We start from the raw sequence: 18,639 nt of genomic DNA, 5'->3' as shown, positions 1-18,639 counted from the left end.
GAGAAAGAAACAGGGCTATGGGGAGGGAGCAGGGCAGTGGGATTATCTTGGATTAGCAAAGGGCCGACACAAATGGCTGCCTTTACTCTAAATCTCTACGGTGTAAAGTGGTTGCGTGCAGTTTTTTTTGCACATCAAGGCAAGGGATGTTAATTCCAGTGTAAATAATCAGGTAATGCACAGGCAAATAAAGAGTAAAACTTCTTGGGGTCTTAGTCAGATATAAGATTCTGGAAAAGAGGATTCTATGGAGCAGTTTTCCAAGGTTCATTTTGTGCAAACATGTGATTCTCCGAAACTAACGTCCCAATTGATTGGACTGTGGTGGTACTGTCTGGCACTGTGTTGCCAGGATGCAGCTGTGAACAACATACTATAGAAAACCAGAAGATCAGATAATTGGCCCATGTGGGAGCTGGCAGACTCTCCACAGGCAATCCTTTGAGTATCTTTGGTAGAGATCATGATGATGATTCTGATTTTCTGAAGTGTGATCCATTATGGATAGATCTTCGGAGCTGTTCAGAAGATGTGGAGGAAGTTACTGCTCCCTCCAAGGCTGTGTCTTCTCCATAGCATGAGTTACAATGCGTGTATCATGTTTATGGTTTTCAGGTATACATTGTAGTCAGTAGTTATTGGAAATTGTGTGTTTCATATTGCAATACATATTACCTGTCGCATTCATTTGATATTTTTTGCGTTACGGTTATCCTCTCATGCATCCTTTACTAGATTGGAGTTTCCCCTGCCCCTCCCCATGAAATAAGATTAAAGCTAGTGAAACTGCATCTCAAGCAAATGGTAGGTCCGGAGGTACAGGCAGAGAGTGCCACCTTCAAGCTTGAGTTGCAACTTCCCCCTGATGAATTAGCTGTCCAGCATGGAACTAAGTCATTCACACCACGACAGTCCCAGTTTCATTCTCCAACCTGTGCTGAGTCAGCAAGAGCTTTGCTAAGGGTGCTACAATTGGCCTCTTTACCCATGGGTGGAGATGGCAAAAGGAAATGGAGGAGAAAGGAGGAGTGGTGTGTCTGGGGCCATGTCATTTGACTCGGTACAGTTGATTTTCTATCCAAGTGGGTTGCAGTGTTTGTACTGGCTGTCAAACTCTTTTGAGAGATACCAGTGGACCCGAGATGTAATCAGCACGTACAGATATTTTATACTTCTGGCTTGTAGTTCTGCACACTTTGCATGATGTAGCCCTGCACGAGGCTTGATTGCTGGAGAAAACAGGTTGGGGGGAAGGGACAGCACCAACATAGGTAGCCCAAAGCTTATGGACACCATAACGTTGGTGAGAACTGGGGATTTAGGGCTGGAATATAGCGGGATAATCCTCTGATGAAGATGTCAATGAATCCCATTTTCTCCAGCATTCTCTGAAGAAAACCTTGTTCCACTTAATCTGCGTTAAGGGAATGTGCTAGTGTGGTCTTGTAACAGGTTGTGCTTAAACACTGCCTTTCGCAGATGAGCATCGTTCGATCTGGTTGTGTCAGTTTATTAATTATGTTATTCAGATGCATGTCGCCCGCTTTTGCTAAAATTTTGGAGTTCCAGTCTAGCAGACAGAATGATCTGTAAGAGAAGCACTGGTTGATGTTTATCTTCTCTTGGAATCTGGGATGCCTTGCCATGGTGCCTGAGATGGATTCCAAATCACTTGTGTTGAACAATGTCCAGGAATAGAGGGGCCATTCTAGGTACAGTTTCCTGTAGGAATTTGTGAGGTGAGTTCATTGGCCATGTCACATGGTCGATTTACTTTGGGGGGAATGGGGTTGTCCATCCGGACTTGGCATATGTTGTGAGGTTGGGGGGAGTGTGTCTTGGTACCACTATACATTTTTGGATGAATTGAGCTGGTCTATGAAGAATGAAGTAGAATTGTTGGATCGCTGGTTGTAAGGCCAAGGAACTATCTTGTAGATATGCTGCTGAGATGAGCCTGATGAGCTTATTTCAGTAAGGTGAGGAGGAAGCCTGGTTTGTCCCTGTGTTCGTAATAGCAGATGGTTGCAAATTGGCTAAGGTGCTGTATTTGCATCATCTGGAGAAAATTGATTTTTCCTGTTGGCTTGCAGTCGGCTTCCTGTTGTCTGGCCCTCTGTGTGGATTCCTGGAAGAGGCTCCAGTCAGTCAAAACCAAGATTGTTAAAACAGTCATAACTGTGCCATTGATGTCACAGGCCCCCTCTGTCTGATATTCCCTTCTGCCAGTTCCCATCTATTTGGGCCTTTTTGCACATGGTTCCACAATGTAGCTTTGGAACTCCATGTAGTCTTTTCCTAGGTGTGACCCAGTCCAGTAGCATCCTTCAGCCATACAGCTCAGTTGACCTGCCCATCGCAGCCTTTTTGCCATGAGGCACTCGTTATTTCAGTGTTGGTCACTTTTGTCGTTCATAGTGACACCTATTATTGCACGGTGTGTTCCAAAGCATTCAACTGCTACTGCTTCAGGGTTTAGCGTCATCATTTTTATTTGTTGGTTCTCTGGAATGTGGATGACACCAGCAAGACTGCATTTACTGCCTATCCAGAGTTGCTCTGAGAATGTGTTGGACCTCCTTGAATCGCTGCGGTCCTTGTGCTCATGGTGCTCTTGATGATGCGAGTTAGGCAATTTCAGGATATTGACCTAGTGATGCTGCAGGAAGTTAATGCAGAAGTGTTAACTCCTGTTGATCAAGTTTAGCTAGCAGTTTTTAAAAAATCTTTTAGGTAAAGGTTAAGGCATCGCTGTTCATCCAGGACGGAGAAATTGATTTGCTACCAGGTCGACACAACTTGCATTTATATAGCGTCTGTCTACTATGGCATGCAAGGGGTGTGTGATCCACTTACAGAAGTGACTGATGCTACTGAACTGAAAAAAAAAATTTAAGGCAGACCCAAGTTTATAACAGGAACATGGGTACAAATTGCCAACCCGCTAGTTCAAACTCATGTCAGTGAACAATATCTGGTATGGATCCTATGCCCCTTGCATGCTGAAGTAGACTCTTTCTGCCTAATATCCACATGTATGATTTCATAACCCAATGATGCCCCTGGTAATCTGAATTGGATATTCATGTTTTTTGCACATGCCCCACTTGACTCTCCAATCTTTTTGAAGGTGGGTCGAGCAAACACCCGGTAAGACGAGGCCAGAAACAAAACATCTATATGTTCACAGCAAGTCAATGTACATAGCATCAGTAATGATCGAACTAACTCAATTCAATCAGAACAACTTGTTTTCATGTAATACAAAAATAATGAACATACTATGCCTTCCTACATCAGTGGCTTGTCTTGCTTGACTTAAACAAAATAACTTCTCTGACTACCGCCCTTCATTCTCCTCGCCCTTGCCAAAGCTTGGAGTCCGGAGTCCATAGACCATAAGACTATAAGAGATAGGAGCAGGAGTAGGCCATTCGGCCCCTCGAGCCTGCTCCGCCATTTAATGAGATCATGGCTGATCTGATTTTTACCTCAACTCCACTTTCCCGTCTTTTCTCCATATCCTTTGACTCCCTTGCTGATCAGAAATTTGTCTAACTCAGCCTTGAATGTATTCAATGACTCAGCCTCCACAGCTTTTTGGGGTAAAGAATTCCAAAGATTCACGACCCTTTGGGAGAAGAAATTTCTCCTCATTTCCATCTTAAACGGGCGACCCTTTATTCTGAGACTATGCCCCCTAGTTTTAGATTCCGCTATGAGGGGTAACATCCTCTCAGCATCTACCCTATCGAGTCGATAGGGTAGAGTCACAGCTTTCTATTTAAAAGGTGACTGATCTGTGTCTTAGCTTCTGTTTTTATCACTGTGACCACAGCCAGGAGAGAAGTTCTGCCAGTCTGTCATTGCCGAGTACCCAGCACAAAAGGTGTGAGATGTTTTATCCATTCCTGAGACCGGCTAACTAATTGCTTATTATTTACAGTCTATATGGAAGCAACATCAAAGTGTAGCTCATTAGCACTTCTGTCTAGGGTTCTTTTTTTCTTTGCTAAACTTTAAATACACTTTGCTTTATTTGTTTTAATTGTTCTATTTGTAAATTTTGTTGGATAACACTCCTGTGAAGCGCCTTGGGACATTTTACTATGTTAAAGGCGCTATATAAATGCAAGTTGTCATTGTTGCTTTAAAAGCTCAATATTTAAAAGTAACCCTTTCCAAAAATCTTTCTGTGGAAAAATGGTTAAAAAAAATCCTGAAACATGACAGTCATGATTTAACTTGCAATTGTGCTTGGGATTAATATTTTTTTATTCCACTTGGTGTCTGTATATCTTTAAGGTCCCCCACTCATTTGCCTCCTTTCGAAGATAAAGATCTAAGTCTTTCTAAACTTTCTTCTTAACTGAATCCTCTGCACTGCTTCTACTGCTTGGCTGCTTCTCTTGTTGCTCGGTGACCAGAACTAAATGCACTGCCTGAGTTATCTGGATTCTGATGTAAACCCAAATCCTAAGACTGAGCAGTGCAGAGCTACAAATGCTGGAGCATTTTGATTCCAAGTCTGTACCATCATTCGGCAACTCAAATTCTGCAGCTGAATTGTTGAAGATTCCCTTTTCAGAATAGCAGCACTGTTTGTATACGTGCAATTTAAATTGCAGCCTTTGGGACAACTGTACCTACAGGCACAGAGATCTCAATGATCATGTTGCAGCAAACAGCTGGGTGATACAGGAGAGGAAAGCCATGGGTGGTAGGTGGGGAGGTAACATACAGAGTGGGGGAACAATGAATCCTTAATGCAGGAGACTGAGGGGTATACTGGTTATAGATCACTGTATAGGTTACATTGATGAAGCATGCCTCCTGGCAGCTTGATGGAGTGACTTTGTGACATCTGTGCTACCACTCACTGGCTTTGTCAACTTTTTGACCCATTGAACCATAGAAAAGTTACAGCACAGAAAGGGGCCATTCGGCCCATCGTGTCCGCGCAGGCTCGACGAACAACCAGGTGCCCATTCTATTCCCACCTTCCAGCACCCGGTCCGTAGCCCTGCATCTTACAGCACTTTAGGTGCAGGTCCAGGTACTTTTTACTCAACTGAGGAAGATAGTTTTTTTTAAACCCCTCCCCTAAGAGCAGTGACTTGTGTTGGGACTCTGTTCCTTATGTGCCAGCTCTGCTCCATCACTTGGCCATTCTTCTTTATGAGCCTTAATGTTGAGTGTTTGATTTTGCGGGAGGGTGGGGCGCGTGTAACATAGCCGAGAAGGAACATGTCCAGCTGATATTTACAATGGGCTGTCTTTCAGTAGTGATCGTTCGAAAGTGATCAGGAGTGAGAATCTTTGATGTCTCCTCCCCTCCACCCTGACACAAAGACGCCCACTATGTCCCTGGCTGAGATCAGCTAACTCAGCAAAGTTTTTTTTAAAGAAAGGTCTATTTTTTTGGGAATTATATCTACCGAGTTCACTGACAGATCAAAAGTGCTTTGTAAACTGGACTAAGTCAATTTGGCTGGAAGAGCTTCAGGGTTCAGTTTTTCTTTACCACCGCAGTCCTTCCCCTCTACCCTGCTGCGTCACTTCCTTATACTTTATCTGACAGGATGGAGTTGCCTGAGTCACAGCTGTCAGTTCAGCTCAGTGTTCAAGCTGGCACTTACCTTTGGGGTGGGCCTGGTCATACGTTTTATTTTGCTTTCCTTCTCCCAAGGGTTCTTTCACTGAGGAAAAAAATATTAGCAGAACAAAAGAGCCTCAGGTTGTTGAAATTCTCTGAGGAACAATAAGCATGCATTTGTTTTCCTGGGAAAACAGCAAGGCTTCTTCCCCGGCCCCCTTTTCTTTCCTGTACTCCTGAAGGTGTATGGTTCCATGCACAGTCCTCTGGCACCTTGCTCAAATGATCATTCTTAAGAGTCTGGACAGTGAATGGCTCCTGATGTCCAGCAATGTACAGTTTCCAGCAGGGTTTTCTAGACAGAGGTAAGGAGTTGGAGCTACAGCTTTGTTTTTCTTTCACTCATGCCCCTCACTGTCTCGCCGTTCCTCTCTCTCCCACCATTGGGAAGCCGTTATCGGACCCCCCCCCCCCAATGTACTGTGTACCCTTGCCACTGATTTCATCCCCCTTTCCAGCCACCATCTCCAGTTGAACCAGAGTGTTCGCAGCCTCAGTACTCTATTCGACCCCGAGCTAAGTTTCCGACACCATGTCCTCTACATCACAAAGGCTGTCTACTTTCATCTCTGTAACATCGGTCACCTCAGCCCATCTGTTGCTGAAACCCTCATTGTTGCCTTTGTCACCTCTATTCCATTGCTGTCCTGACTAGCCTTCTATCTTCCACCCTCCGTAAACTTCAGCTCGTCCAAAATTCTGCTGCCTGTATTCTATCCCGGACCAAGTCCTTCCTGCTCATCCATCTCCTCTGTCCTGCTGATCTACATTGGCTCCCGGTTCACCGGAACACATCAAATTTAAAATTCTCATCCGTGTGTTTAAATCCCTTCACATCCTTGCTCCTTCCGAGCTCTGTAATCTTCTACAAACACCCCCCCCCACCCCCCCCAAGTCCGCCTGATGTGCATCACCCCTCTGTGCCGTACCAGTGCCGGCTGTGCCTTCAGCTGTCTAAGCTCCATGCTCTGGAATTCCCTCCCTCAAACCCTCCACCTCTTCACCTCCCTCCCCTCCTTTAAGACCCTCTGTAAAACCCACTTCTTTGATCACCCCTCCTTTGGGTCGCCAATCCTTTTTTTTTCTGATTGTGCCTCAGGGCGTTTTTTTTTTTATGTTAATGGTGTTTTATGAATGTAGGTTGCTGTTGTTGGCACATTCCTCCTCTCCCCCCTCCCCCCTCCCCCCCCAAAAAAAAAGAGGTGCGCACTGTCCCTTTAAGGGGGGGGGGGAGAAGAGAGAAGGATCCGCGCATGCGCATTGTTCGGCGGTCCTCCTCGAGTACCGGGGACTCCTTCCTCTCGCTCTGTGACCGCGGCTCCCAACTGGGGGTGGGTGGGGAGGGGGGGGTGGGGTGAGGAAACGTCTCCAAACCGGGCCAGACTGACACATTGGGCCGCCGGTAGGTGCGGTTTGTTGTATTTAGTGACTTGTAGTGCGGTTTAAAGGGACCTTTCACCCTCCCTCCCTCACTCACACACTCTCTCTCTCTCTCTCCCTCTCCTCCCTTCACCAGCGCTCCTGCCACCGGGGAGTTTGTACTCCGGGAAAGCCCACTGCGACTTCAAAATACTCCAGGACTCACCGCTGCCGCTTTCATGCAGCCTTTGCGGGCTCCCTGAAAGGTTTGGAGAGAGCCTGCAGGAGGTTTAAGGGCACGTACTGGAGAGGGAGTCAGAGTTTAGGGGCTTGTGTGTTGGGTACTTTTTTTTCCCCCCTTCTTGAGCCCCAGTCGTGGCACTTAACCCGGCTGCCAACCAGACCTCGGCATGTCAAAATAAGAGTCCCTTTCCGTCTTTCTCTGTCTCTCACACTCTCTCACACACACTCTCACTGACTCATGCTCACACTCACTCATGCTCACACTATCTCTCTCTCTCTCTCTCTCACTCACAGACACACACACCCATACTCTCACTGACTGATGCTCACACTCACTCATGCACTCACTCACTTCTCACACTCTACCTCTCTCACACACACACACACGGTTATTGAGATTGGGTGCTATCCGAAGCAAGACTCAGTGTAATTGGCAATGGCACAATTTTTTTTGGACCGATGTATATCATTTTTAAATGACTTATTGATGACAATCGCAGAGTCCTGTCATTGTTCTTAACGCCCTCACTGTCACAGTTCTCAATTCCTCCCCTCCTTTTTCCTCCTGTCTTTCTCCTGAGGATTACTGACTTGTGCCCAGCAGCCTCCTCCTGCACATTGCCCAAGTGGCCATTCTTCATGCCTGAGCTAAGGCAATGAGTGTTGGTGGGCTGTCTGATCATTTGCGGACGGCGGCATTACAGCCAAACCTGATTCTATCCTCTCCCGACATCCATGCGTGCTCTTTCTGAATAACAATCGTGAATTCTGGCTAACTTTTATTTTTCGTCCTTTCTCCTCCGACCCCCTCCCCCCCCCCCCCCCCCCCCCAAAACTAGAGGAAGCTGAAGCCTTTTTAATGCCCTAACACTGCTCTGAAAGAGATCTGTTAACTCCACACAGCCTGTGGATCAAATCTGAGTTTGGTCTTTGTGGTTCAGTACCACATTAGGCAGTTTTGTTGGAGTTAGTCTTGTTATAGTCTTTGATTTTTTTTTCTCTCTCTCAAAATTGTAGCTTATATAAGATGGAGAAAATAAATGTGTTACTTGTACCATGGTAAAATCAGAGGCTGGCAATCTGGAAGCTCCAGTTTGCAGTTAGTTTTAATGAAGTGATTTGGGCTTTCACACTTGGTGCTTTTAAGGCATTTTTTTCCTTTTCCTTCCTCTAGACCTTGGCATGGCATGCATTAGCCTCTGGTTGAGGGGATGGGCAAAAGATCTGGTCTTAGATCTCTAACTCCAACTGCTGGAGTTTCCACAATAGTGGCCTGATATAACTGGCTGTTCTCCCCTTGTTACAGCATATTGGCTGTTTTCCACTCTTCCGACACAACTAAGATCAGGAACTTTGCCCCTGGAAAACTGTAGGTGTGGGCCCATGACATATTACTTGATGGTAGTGATTGTAATGTGCTTGCCTCAGACCAGGGCATCAGCACATAATCTAGGTTGACAATTTAAAAGAACGAACAAACTTGCAATAATATAGCGCCTTTCTGGACCTTTAGGTACCCCACCTATATAGGAAAGAGAGAGTCATGAAATGGGTATGGTGAAGATTCACAAGAGTAATACCAGGACTGAGAGGTTACAATTATGAAGAAAGACTCACAAAATTAGGGCTTTTTTTCACTGGGACAGAGAAGATTAAAGAGGGGACTGAATAGAGGTTTTCAAAATTATTAAAAGCTTTGAGAGGTAAATAGTGAGACATATTTTCCAGAGGTTGGCGAATTGGCATAGGGGCTTGGACTCGGGATCATCACAAGAATGAAAGGGAAGTTAGAATTATTTTTTCCACAAGGGCTATTAGAACATGGAACGTTTTGCCCATAAGTGGCTGCTGAGGCAGAAACTATAACATCATTTAAAAAAGAGTTGAAAAGGCATCGGGGAAAGGACAGGGAATTGGGATCAGAGTAGATATCTCCAATTGAAGAGCTAGCACCAGCACAGGTTCTGTGGGCTGAATGGCCTCTTTCTGCACAGAGAGGGAGAGGTGAATGTGATTTGTACCCTGCTCAAGAATAACATGGATGGAGATTTTGGGTCAAGTCACCTTCATGCCCTTGTGACCGGGAAATGGTGACCCACACGGTGGGGGGAGAGTAAATATATTTTTTTAATGTTTTTTTTTAAAGTTATGATGTTTGCAGCATTAAATCAAATAAAATTGCAGTGGTTTTGTAATGTTGCAGGCTTCATTTCACTTGGGTGAGTGACCTAATTCCACTTGGCCTGCAGTGCTCTTGAATTGTGGGTCTCATTCTAAACTTTTTTTAAAAAAAGCTGTATAATATCAATTGTTATAGCAATTTTAGGTTTAATACTTTTTTTTAAAAAATAATGGTTTTACGTGTGAGGCCAAGGATGATGGGAGAAATAACTTTTTTTTCCCTGATGCACTCAACTGGCCGTAACTTCTAGGCCAGTTACAATGGGGTCAGTAGTTCCCATTCTCTCTTTCCCCCATCCCCCAACATGTGCTTGTGTTTAGGCTGAGGTGGATATAATGCTGAAGGTGAAGCACTCTGGGTGTCTACCAGTTCTCTTCCTCTCTCCTCCATTCCTCTCCCCACCCCAACTCTTCCCCCCCCCCCCCCCCCCCCCCCAAAAAAAAAAGTTCCAGAGGCAGTGCTACCGGGAGACTTTTCTTTCTAGCCAGGCCGAGAAATGACGGCGTCCATTACAAATGTGACTAATGCTTTCAAATGTCGGGCAGCGCCGGGACCTGTACCACCAACTACAGCAATCTATTGACATCCAGCTTTGAACCAAGTAGATACAGGCTGTATGTGTTGGCTGTGTTTCCATTGTGTGTGTGTATGTGTGTGCCTGCATGTGAGAGTCACTGATGAGTGCTTTGTTGGGTAGGAACCACAGCTGCAATTGGCTTTACTTTTGTGGCTGTTGAAACTGGCTTCATTTCCTAGTCCCCACTTCCAAAATTATTTGTGAATTTAATTTTTTTTCCTAAGGGAAAAGAAAGCAAAATTTACCATTTGATTTCTGAATTTGTTTCGACTCTTCAAAATTGCACGTTATCTAACATAATGGAAGTTTTAAAAAAAAAATTATTTCAGGGATTGAAAAGTACTGAACACTCTTTAAAATTGAGAGTGGCGCAAAACTGCTAAGTTTTGCAATCTTGTTTTTTAAAACATCACGTGGAAAGGCTACTGCGGCCCTCAAAAGGTTAAGTGCAGCCATTTTGTTTACTTTGTCAGAGGCCTCGTCAGTTAACCTCTTAACCATAGTTAGAACAGTCTAGATTAACGAAGCTTTTAACCCGAAGGATATTGGTGGCTTTTTTCTATTTTTGGTTGTGGTCTGAAGATTGTGGCCATACTCTACATTTGTAGAATGCTTGTGAGTTGTGTTTCATTCTGGTGAATTTTATTTTTAAAAAATGAATAAGAAATGTTTAATACTGTTTGGAGCCCAATTAGTAGAGGAAGAGAAAGGTACAGGCTCATTGATTAGAATAAGCTCCAATTCCTTTTGTCCATACAGTCAGAAGCAGACGTATCAAAATTCACAGTAAAACGGAATGGTCGATTTCTATCTTAAGTATCATTTTGAAATGGTGAATGGACTATCTGGAAAATTGTAGACTGGATCCCACCCTCCCATTCTCTGAATCATCTTCCCTCCCAGGGTGACTTCTGCCTGAATCTCTTAGGTCATCCGTTCTGAGTGAAAGCGGCTGGAGATGGATATTTTGCTACAGTGCTCCACCATTTGGGTCAAGGAAGAAGTGATGTTGTCTACGGACAGCCTGACCGGACTTGGGGTGGTGGGGGGAGAAATTGTGAAGCCCCGTTTGTTTCACTCATTTGTAGCTGGTGATGAACAATGTGACCTTTTCTATACTTGTGTTGCATTTTGACATTTTTCTGCTGTTAAAGTTTGATATCTCCCCATCTCCTGGAACTGCTGATTCATGCCGGGGTACAGATCAACGGGCACCAGCTGCCCTCCTGGTATCTTGCTTTAGGCCTACATAGTCAGGCTGTTTAGAGGGTGCATCACAACCAAACCCGGTCCGATCCTCAGAGCACCCTAGCAAATGCATTCTCCGGCAGGGGTCATAGAATAGAGAAAATCTCAAGGCTAAGAGAAGGTCCATCTAGTCTGTCTTTTGGCTATCAGCAATTGTATCTGACATAAAAGCAGAAAATGCTGGAAAAGCTCAGCAAGTGAGGCAGCATCTGTGGAGAAAGAAACAGTGTTACCGTTTCAGGTCGAAGACCTCTCGTCAGAAGATCTTCCAGTTCTGACGATAGGTCATCGACCTGAAACGTTAACTCTGTTTCTTTCTCCACAGATGCTACCTCACTTGCTGAGCTTTTCCAGCATTTTCTGTTTCTATTTCAGATTTCCAGCATCTGCAGTATTTTGCTTTTGATTATATCTGACTTGTTTCTCCACTCTACTTTTATAATTTTACCTTGAAGGGATGTACAATTTTTGCCCCAACAACCATTCTTAATCAGTTCCAAAAATCAACCACCCAGTCCTTGTATTCCCCCCCCCCAGTAATCTACCTCTTGGTTTATGCCCATGTCCCCATATCCTATTTGTCTTGTGCCAACACAAATAGCCTCGATCGCACTCAGTCCGATCCTTAGAACGCTCAAGCAAATACGTTCTCCAGCAGGGGTCATAGAATTGAGAAAATCTCAAGGTTAGGAGAAGGTGCTTCTCGACCTCCCCCCTCACAGTTGTACCAGCCTTATCATTGCCCTGGCTGAAATTGGCTAACTCAGCTCAGCCTAGGGATTGAACCTGCTATGTCCCTGGTCTGGGGCTTTTACATAGAATGTACAGCACAGAAACAAGCCATTCAACCCAACTAGTCCATGCCGCTGTTTATGCTCCACAGGAACCTCCTCCAACCCCTCTTCATCTAACTCAACAGTATAACCTTCTATTCCTTTCTCCCTCTTGTGTTTATGTAGCTTCCCCATAAATGCATCTACGCTAGTCGCCTCAACTACTTCTTGTGGTAGCGAGTTCCACATTTTCACTACTCTGGGTAAATTTGCTCCTCCTGAATTCCCTATTGGATTTATTGGTGACTATCTTGTATTTATGGCCCCCAGTTTTGGACTCTCCCACAAGTGGAAACATTTTTGTTCCACACTTTTGAAAGTGAAATGCTACTTCACACGTTCATATATCTTGTAATCTGCGGAAGTCTTGTGATTTATATTCCCCCCCCCCCCCTTGATGATATCTAAACTTTGCAGTAGTTTGTACAGTTGAGACTGCATTCAGGAGCATGCAACGGGACAGCAGTGGGCATCTGAAATTACACAATGCTTAAAATTCACAGCGTCAGCATTTGAAACAGAAAGGATGGGTTAATGTTTCCGGGACCATTCATCAGAACGAAATCCATCCTTTCCACCTGCTCCTATACTCCTGCCCCATTTAAGTGTGCAGTCAGTCAATCGTATGTAACACAATTATGACCTGCAATAGTAACTTGGAACTTTTCTTTCTCTGATCTGACAGATCTGTTGCTTATTACTAGTGTTTTCTGTTTGATTTCTGCATTTGCAATTTTTTCTCATCTCTGCAATGGATAAAATTATACAGCCGGCATTCTATCCCGCTTGCCCATCGCCCCCGTTCTCACCAATCTTCACAGGCTCCCTTTCCCTTATACATCGAATTTCGATTCCTTGTCGTTACTTCAAATCCCTCCAACTGACCTCTGCAACTCCCTCCAGCCTGAGGCCCAGGTTTCTCCGACTCTGGCTTCCTGTACATCCCACCTTCCCCTGCTCTACCATCGATGGCAGAGCATTCAGCTGTCTCAGCCCAACTCGCGAACTTTCTAAATTCCTTACAATCTTTCTCACCTTCCTCAAGATCTACCCTTTTGACCCTGTGCTCTCCTAACTCTTTCACCAGCGCAACATCCGTTTCTCCTTTGTGCTGTTTCCTACATTATGGGCATTAAATAAATGCAAGTTATATTATAGGTCTCTGCTTTGGGAGCACATATCAATAGGCAAAGTAGTTTGGGACGGGTGGATTTTGATCTGTGAAACCGTTGGACAGATTAACACTTCTTCCAGTGCTAAACACTCACTTTAGATTGCTGATTTGTTTTCTAAAGCATAGCCTGGACCTGATGGCTGAACCGAATTGTCTGTTCATATCAATCTGGTTCAATTTGAATTTGGAACTAGCTTTTAAACTGACATCAGTTGGAAAGTTTAATACTAACACAATTTTCTACTAATTTGCAATCAACATCTCACTGTTTTTGTATTGGAACCTCATTGTAAGGTGTTGTGACCATGTCTTGTGACCATGTCTTGTATCCAAAGTTTCTCAAACCATTTTGATGACCTAGGTTATGTTTTATTTTTCTCCCCTCCCCTCCTAAAGACAGTGATTCATACAGAGGTCCGTAGGCCACTAGGCCCCCAGTGCCTCTCCTATTTTTTGTGTGAGAGCCCCTAGATGGAAGGACATTTGCAGGCCTGCTCAATCATGGGGTGTATCAGAGCTGAGCCTCATGATGTATGCATGCATGCTTCCCCGCTGGGGTCACTGGCTATTTCCTCCCTCGGCTGAGGAACACCAAGGCCAATTTTAGGAAAATTTGTTCCTGGGATGTGGCATGGCAGCATTTAATGCCCTGAGAAGGTGTTGGTGAGATGCCTTAGTAATTGTATTTACGGCGTGAGACGTCAACCACCACATAGCTTGGGGCTGGAATCAAGTTTGGGCCAGACTGGGTACAGGTGGCAGGTTCCCTTTCCTAAAGGACATTAATGCACTGGTTGGATTTCTAGGACAATCTGATCACTTTTGTGGTCGTTTTTTCTGGTGCCAATTCAGTTTCACAACTTGATGTGGTATAACCATGGTGGGATTTGAACTCATGATCTCTGGGTTTGTTAGTCCATTACCACAGCCACCACACTGCTGTGCCCATTGAAATACCCAACCACTCCCTTAGCTGACGTTGCCTAACAAAAGGCTAGAGATCAAACTCTGGGGGCATTCCTAATCTGTATAGCTCATTATCACACCCACTGAGTCACCAAGAAACTCATTTTAATGTCTCATTGCTTCTTTGTAAAAAGTCAATGAGAACAGCGATAGTTTGGAACCAGCCATGTGACTGACTGTGTGTTTGCAATCCAAGTGTGTTGGGCAAGATCAGGTCGGGAGTGGCATGGAAAATTAGACTGGGGACATCCCACCTTTTGAGTGTTTCCTCATGGGTTGACTAAAAAGTTCGATTATCATTGTCAACCGAGCTTCTTGCCTTTGTGAACGAAGAGTACATTGTATTTGGGGGTGGAGTGGAGGGGGAGGGGGAGGGGGGCGGCTGGGGACAGAGGGAGCTAAAGAAGGGGCAGTTTAAAAACACACATACGTGCAGATGGAAAGGTGCGGAAAGACCACCAGACCCCTCCCCCCCGTGCAATGCAATTGCAATCATTACTAACACAAACTCCTAAGAGAGTCAAACTTATTGAAGAAAGCCTGTGACTTTCAGAGGAAAGAACTGTTGGAAATTCCTCCTGGAATGCCTGAGGCAATCAAGCAAACTTCAGAAGACCATAGTTATCCATGATCCATTAGTAGAGATACTTAAACTATATCTCTTTGTAAACATTTGCCTGAGGAAGGAGAAAATCTCCGAAAGCTTGTGAATTTAAAATAAAATTGCTGGACTATAACTTGGTGTTGTAAAATTGTTTACAATTGTCAACCCCAGTCCATCACCGGCATCTCCACATTATATCTCTTTGCACACTCCTTCCCCCACCCAAATTTTAAATTTTCCTATGAAGTACAGGACTAAATAATCAGACCCAAAGGTCACAGAACTCTCGTTCCACTTTACCTATGATGCCCTGTCTGCCAAAAAAATTTACTATCGCCCTTTCAAAAATTCTAAGCTCCTTTGCCTCTACTCTCTACCTGGATCAGTTATTCCACACAAAGTTAGTATCTTAACTGTGTGTTCCTCTTTTCATGTTGGAGGATACACTTTAATATTAACAGACTGGTGAGAATAGTGCAAGAGTTGAAAGTTTCCCCAGTCCCCCAAAGCTGTTATTGGGAGAGAGTTTGCTCCTGTAAATAGACTGTTAATGAGGGAGACGCCACTGTCAAAACTTCTATTTTAACAATACAGTGTCCTGAAACAGTAGACTTGAAGCATAGTCTCTTAAAGTGCTTGTATTTTAACACTTGTATGCTGGATTAAACCACATCAGCCTTTGCAAAGAGTGGTCTCCCTATGGGGCTGCTTAACCAAGCCAATGGATAGCTCTTTGAGTAACATGCTCCCCAGTGACCATTTACAGAATTCTTCAGCAAACATTTAAAAACCTCAGGCAAGCTCCTCTAATGGCTGAGTAGGTGAGGCACTGCCTGGAGTAGTGCAGGGCGCAAGATCCCAGGTATGATTCTTGGTCTGCGCTGAGTTGGCTGGTCTCAGTTGGCCTCGAGGCCCTGACTAAAGAGAGGGAAAAATCAACCAGTGTTCCCACTCCTGATCCCTAACCAGTAACTCCAGCTGGGAAATGTGTGAGGACAGCACTGGGCTTTTCTGCAGCACCCTCACGATTGATTAGCCTGTTGACCCTCACTGTCTAGATTACTTGGGAAGAATGGCCACTTGGGTGTGGAGAAAATTGACAGAAAAGGGAGGGGAATCCAATTTTATCTGCAATCGGCTTGTACAAAATATCAGTGAAAGAGAAAAGTGCAAATGAACTTCTGCAAATGGCTAAAGTTTTTTTTCCTCTCTAACTAGGGGACAAGTTGCTGATCTGGAAATCGAAGTCCTTTGACTGTGGAAATGGCTCTACAAGACTTGACAGGTGAATGTTGAGTGTACACGAGTGTGTTTCATTTTTTTGTGTCCAAAGTGTTGGGTGCATGCATGAAGTCAGCTAAATTCGTGATAATGTTTTATATCTTGCAAGGGTGTAGCGCCTCACTGAGTTTGACTCTTGTGGTTTATGACTTCATCTAAACCCCACAAATGTTAATTTTGCTCTACACTCCAAGCCAATTTCTCCAACACTCGACACTCCAAGCCAATTTCTCCAACACTCCTTTTGATTTACAATTTAATTTATTTGCTTAGCACCCGTGCAAAATGTTCTTATCCGTGGAAATGTGATGAAAATGTGCCTGCAGTGGCAATGTAGAGCAACGGGCCCTGTCTATTGTGTGTGGTGTTCCCCATTATTCCTGTTGCAGCAAAGTGCCTTTGCTGCATTTAGCATCTGTGGCTGAGATCGGGAACACTCCTCATGGGGATGCATTCTGAGGCAAAGCTGTACTGGTGTCTAGGCCTCCATGTTATACATGCAGCCTACAGGATTGTGACTAAGGATTGAGGTGGGTTTACACAGTATCAGGAGGAAAGTATACCAATGTTAATGTCTCTGGAGATATTGTGTGGTGCAATCCAATCATTGTTTGTGAAAGGTCGCCACGTTTTGTGTGTATAATGATGTGATGTAATTGTGAACCAAACTAAACCTGTTGAATACGGGCTCGAGATGTGTGTTGAAAAAAACTCGTACACGAGTTTCCTTGACTGCCACCCTAAGCGAATCCTGGCAAATTTGCATTTGTGTTGTGGCTGGCACCGAGTTCACAGAATCGTTCAGCACAGAAGGGGGCCATTCGGCCCATTGTGCCTGTGCTTGCCCTTTGAAAGATGTCTCCAATTAGTCCCACTCCCCTGCTCTTTCCCCATAGCCCTGCAAATTTTTCCCCTTCAAGTATTTATTCAATTCTCGTTTGAAAGTTATTATCGAATCTGTTTCCACCACCCTTTCAGGCGATGCATTCCAGATCATAACAACTGCCAGTGTTTTAAAAAAAAAAAAAATTCTCCTCATTTCGCTTCTGGTTCTTTTGTCGATTACCTTAAATCTGAGTCCTCTGGTTACTGACCGTCCTGCCAGTGGAAACTGTTTCTCTCTATGTACTCTATCAAAACCCCTCATAATTTTGAACTTGTGCAATGTAGTTTGCTGACCTTGGCTGTCCAGAGTCATAACTAAAAGTTCACTCGGGCAAGGTACTTATACCCGAGTCTGAGTTGGTGCCATGGGGGGAGGGGTTGGGGTGGGAGAGGGGAACGCAACAATGCAGCTAGTTCTGTGGCTTGAGGCTAGCATGTCTTTTTCTCAGTCTCAAGTTGTATTTTTAAAAAAAATCAGCATGGGGTGTCTTTAGCCAATCGGATCTCTATTCCTGTTTGCCCAAAGCTGTGTTTTGGAGAGCATAGTCTGTCTTTGTACCCGTGGAGTTGCTTGGCAGTAACACAAGGAGTTTCAAAAAATCCTGTAATACACGGCTATAACCGTCAAGGGACCAGCAACAAATGTGAATGACTTTGGCGGAGGAGAAGTATTCTTGAAGTTGCTAACCACACGTGTGACCTTCATTTCTTTATTCGGTTTAATATTCAGAATCATCTGAAGTGTGTGTGCTTTATTGTAAAATGATCTGAGCAGCATTGGGCAATCAAAGTTGCCTCCGTCCTGTCAGTGGGCTGTGTGAACAGAACTGTTCTGGCAAAACAAAAATGGCTCCTGCTGGTAAAATGCCTGTGCAATTATTCAGCACAGAGGGCTTGTCTGTTGTTTCACATGCAGGGGAGAGGGGAGGAGAAAGGGAAAATAGATGGCTTCAGCTTTGTTCATCATTGAAGCTATTTCACTTCGTGAACTTTGATACATCTAGGATTAAAAACTGATGTGTTATGCTGGGGGTTAACTGCTGAGGCTTTGTTTCTGTGCCAATTCTGGTCTTGATCCTGCTGCAGAGAGTTGCACGCTTTTGGCCCACTAACTCTTTGTCTTTTTCGTTCTTCTCATTTTGTGCGTATGCATTTGTCTGTCTTTCACTCTGGCATTGTCTGTCTGTCTCTCTCACTCTCTCTCTCACACACACACACACACACACACACACACACACACACACACACACACACACACTCTATCTCTGATTTTCTCCGTCCCCCATTCGTGTGCTCTTCTGCTGCCACGAGTATTTTCTCATTTTTCCCTCTGCGTTCCTTCTCCCTCCATCCCTCGTGTCTCTGCCTATTTTTTTCTGTCTTCCCTCACTGTTCATCCATCTATCTTTATCCCTCCCCCATTTGTCATCTTCCTCTCCACCCGCCCTCCCTTCCCCCCTGTGTGTCTTCTTTAGTGATTGGCGGAAGGTTGGTAGCAATTTTACGACTTTAAACCAGGGAATAGAGAAGGAACCTGAAATAGGATAATAAATTTAGTTTAAAATGGTGTTTGAGTGGAAAAAATGTGGAACAATGGTGCATGCTGCAGAATGCAAGGAGAGTGTGTAGGA

The 18,639-nt window shown here is 44.4% G+C and overlaps 1 protein-coding gene across 7 annotated transcripts in view; it reads left to right on the top strand.

Moving 5' to 3' along the window:
- gatad2ab (GATA zinc finger domain containing 2Ab) overlaps window positions 1-18,639 on the top strand; it is a 115,931-nt gene that overhangs the window by 25,144 nt on the left and 72,148 nt on the right. For 6 of the 7 annotated variants that reach the window (XM_067968511.1, XM_067968516.1, XM_067968515.1 and 3 more), the window contains exon 2: window positions 16,061-16,127. In XM_067968511.1, the coding sequence (XP_067824612.1) occupies window positions 16,106-16,127 (22 nt within the window). In that variant the 5' untranslated portion in view covers window positions 16,061-16,105. Of the gene's footprint in view, window positions 1-7,031; window positions 7,059-16,060; window positions 16,128-18,639 lie in introns of those variants that run through there. The other variant, XM_067968510.1, reaches the window with a different exon arrangement.

The sequence above is a fragment of the Heptranchias perlo genome, chromosome 29 (assembly GCF_035084215.1).
Source record: "Heptranchias perlo isolate sHepPer1 chromosome 29, sHepPer1.hap1, whole genome shotgun sequence".
Taxonomy (NCBI): Eukaryota; Metazoa; Chordata; class Chondrichthyes; order Hexanchiformes; family Hexanchidae; genus Heptranchias; species Heptranchias perlo.
Note: the sequence above shows the minus strand (reverse complement) of the source record. Positions and strands in the feature narration are given on the sequence as shown.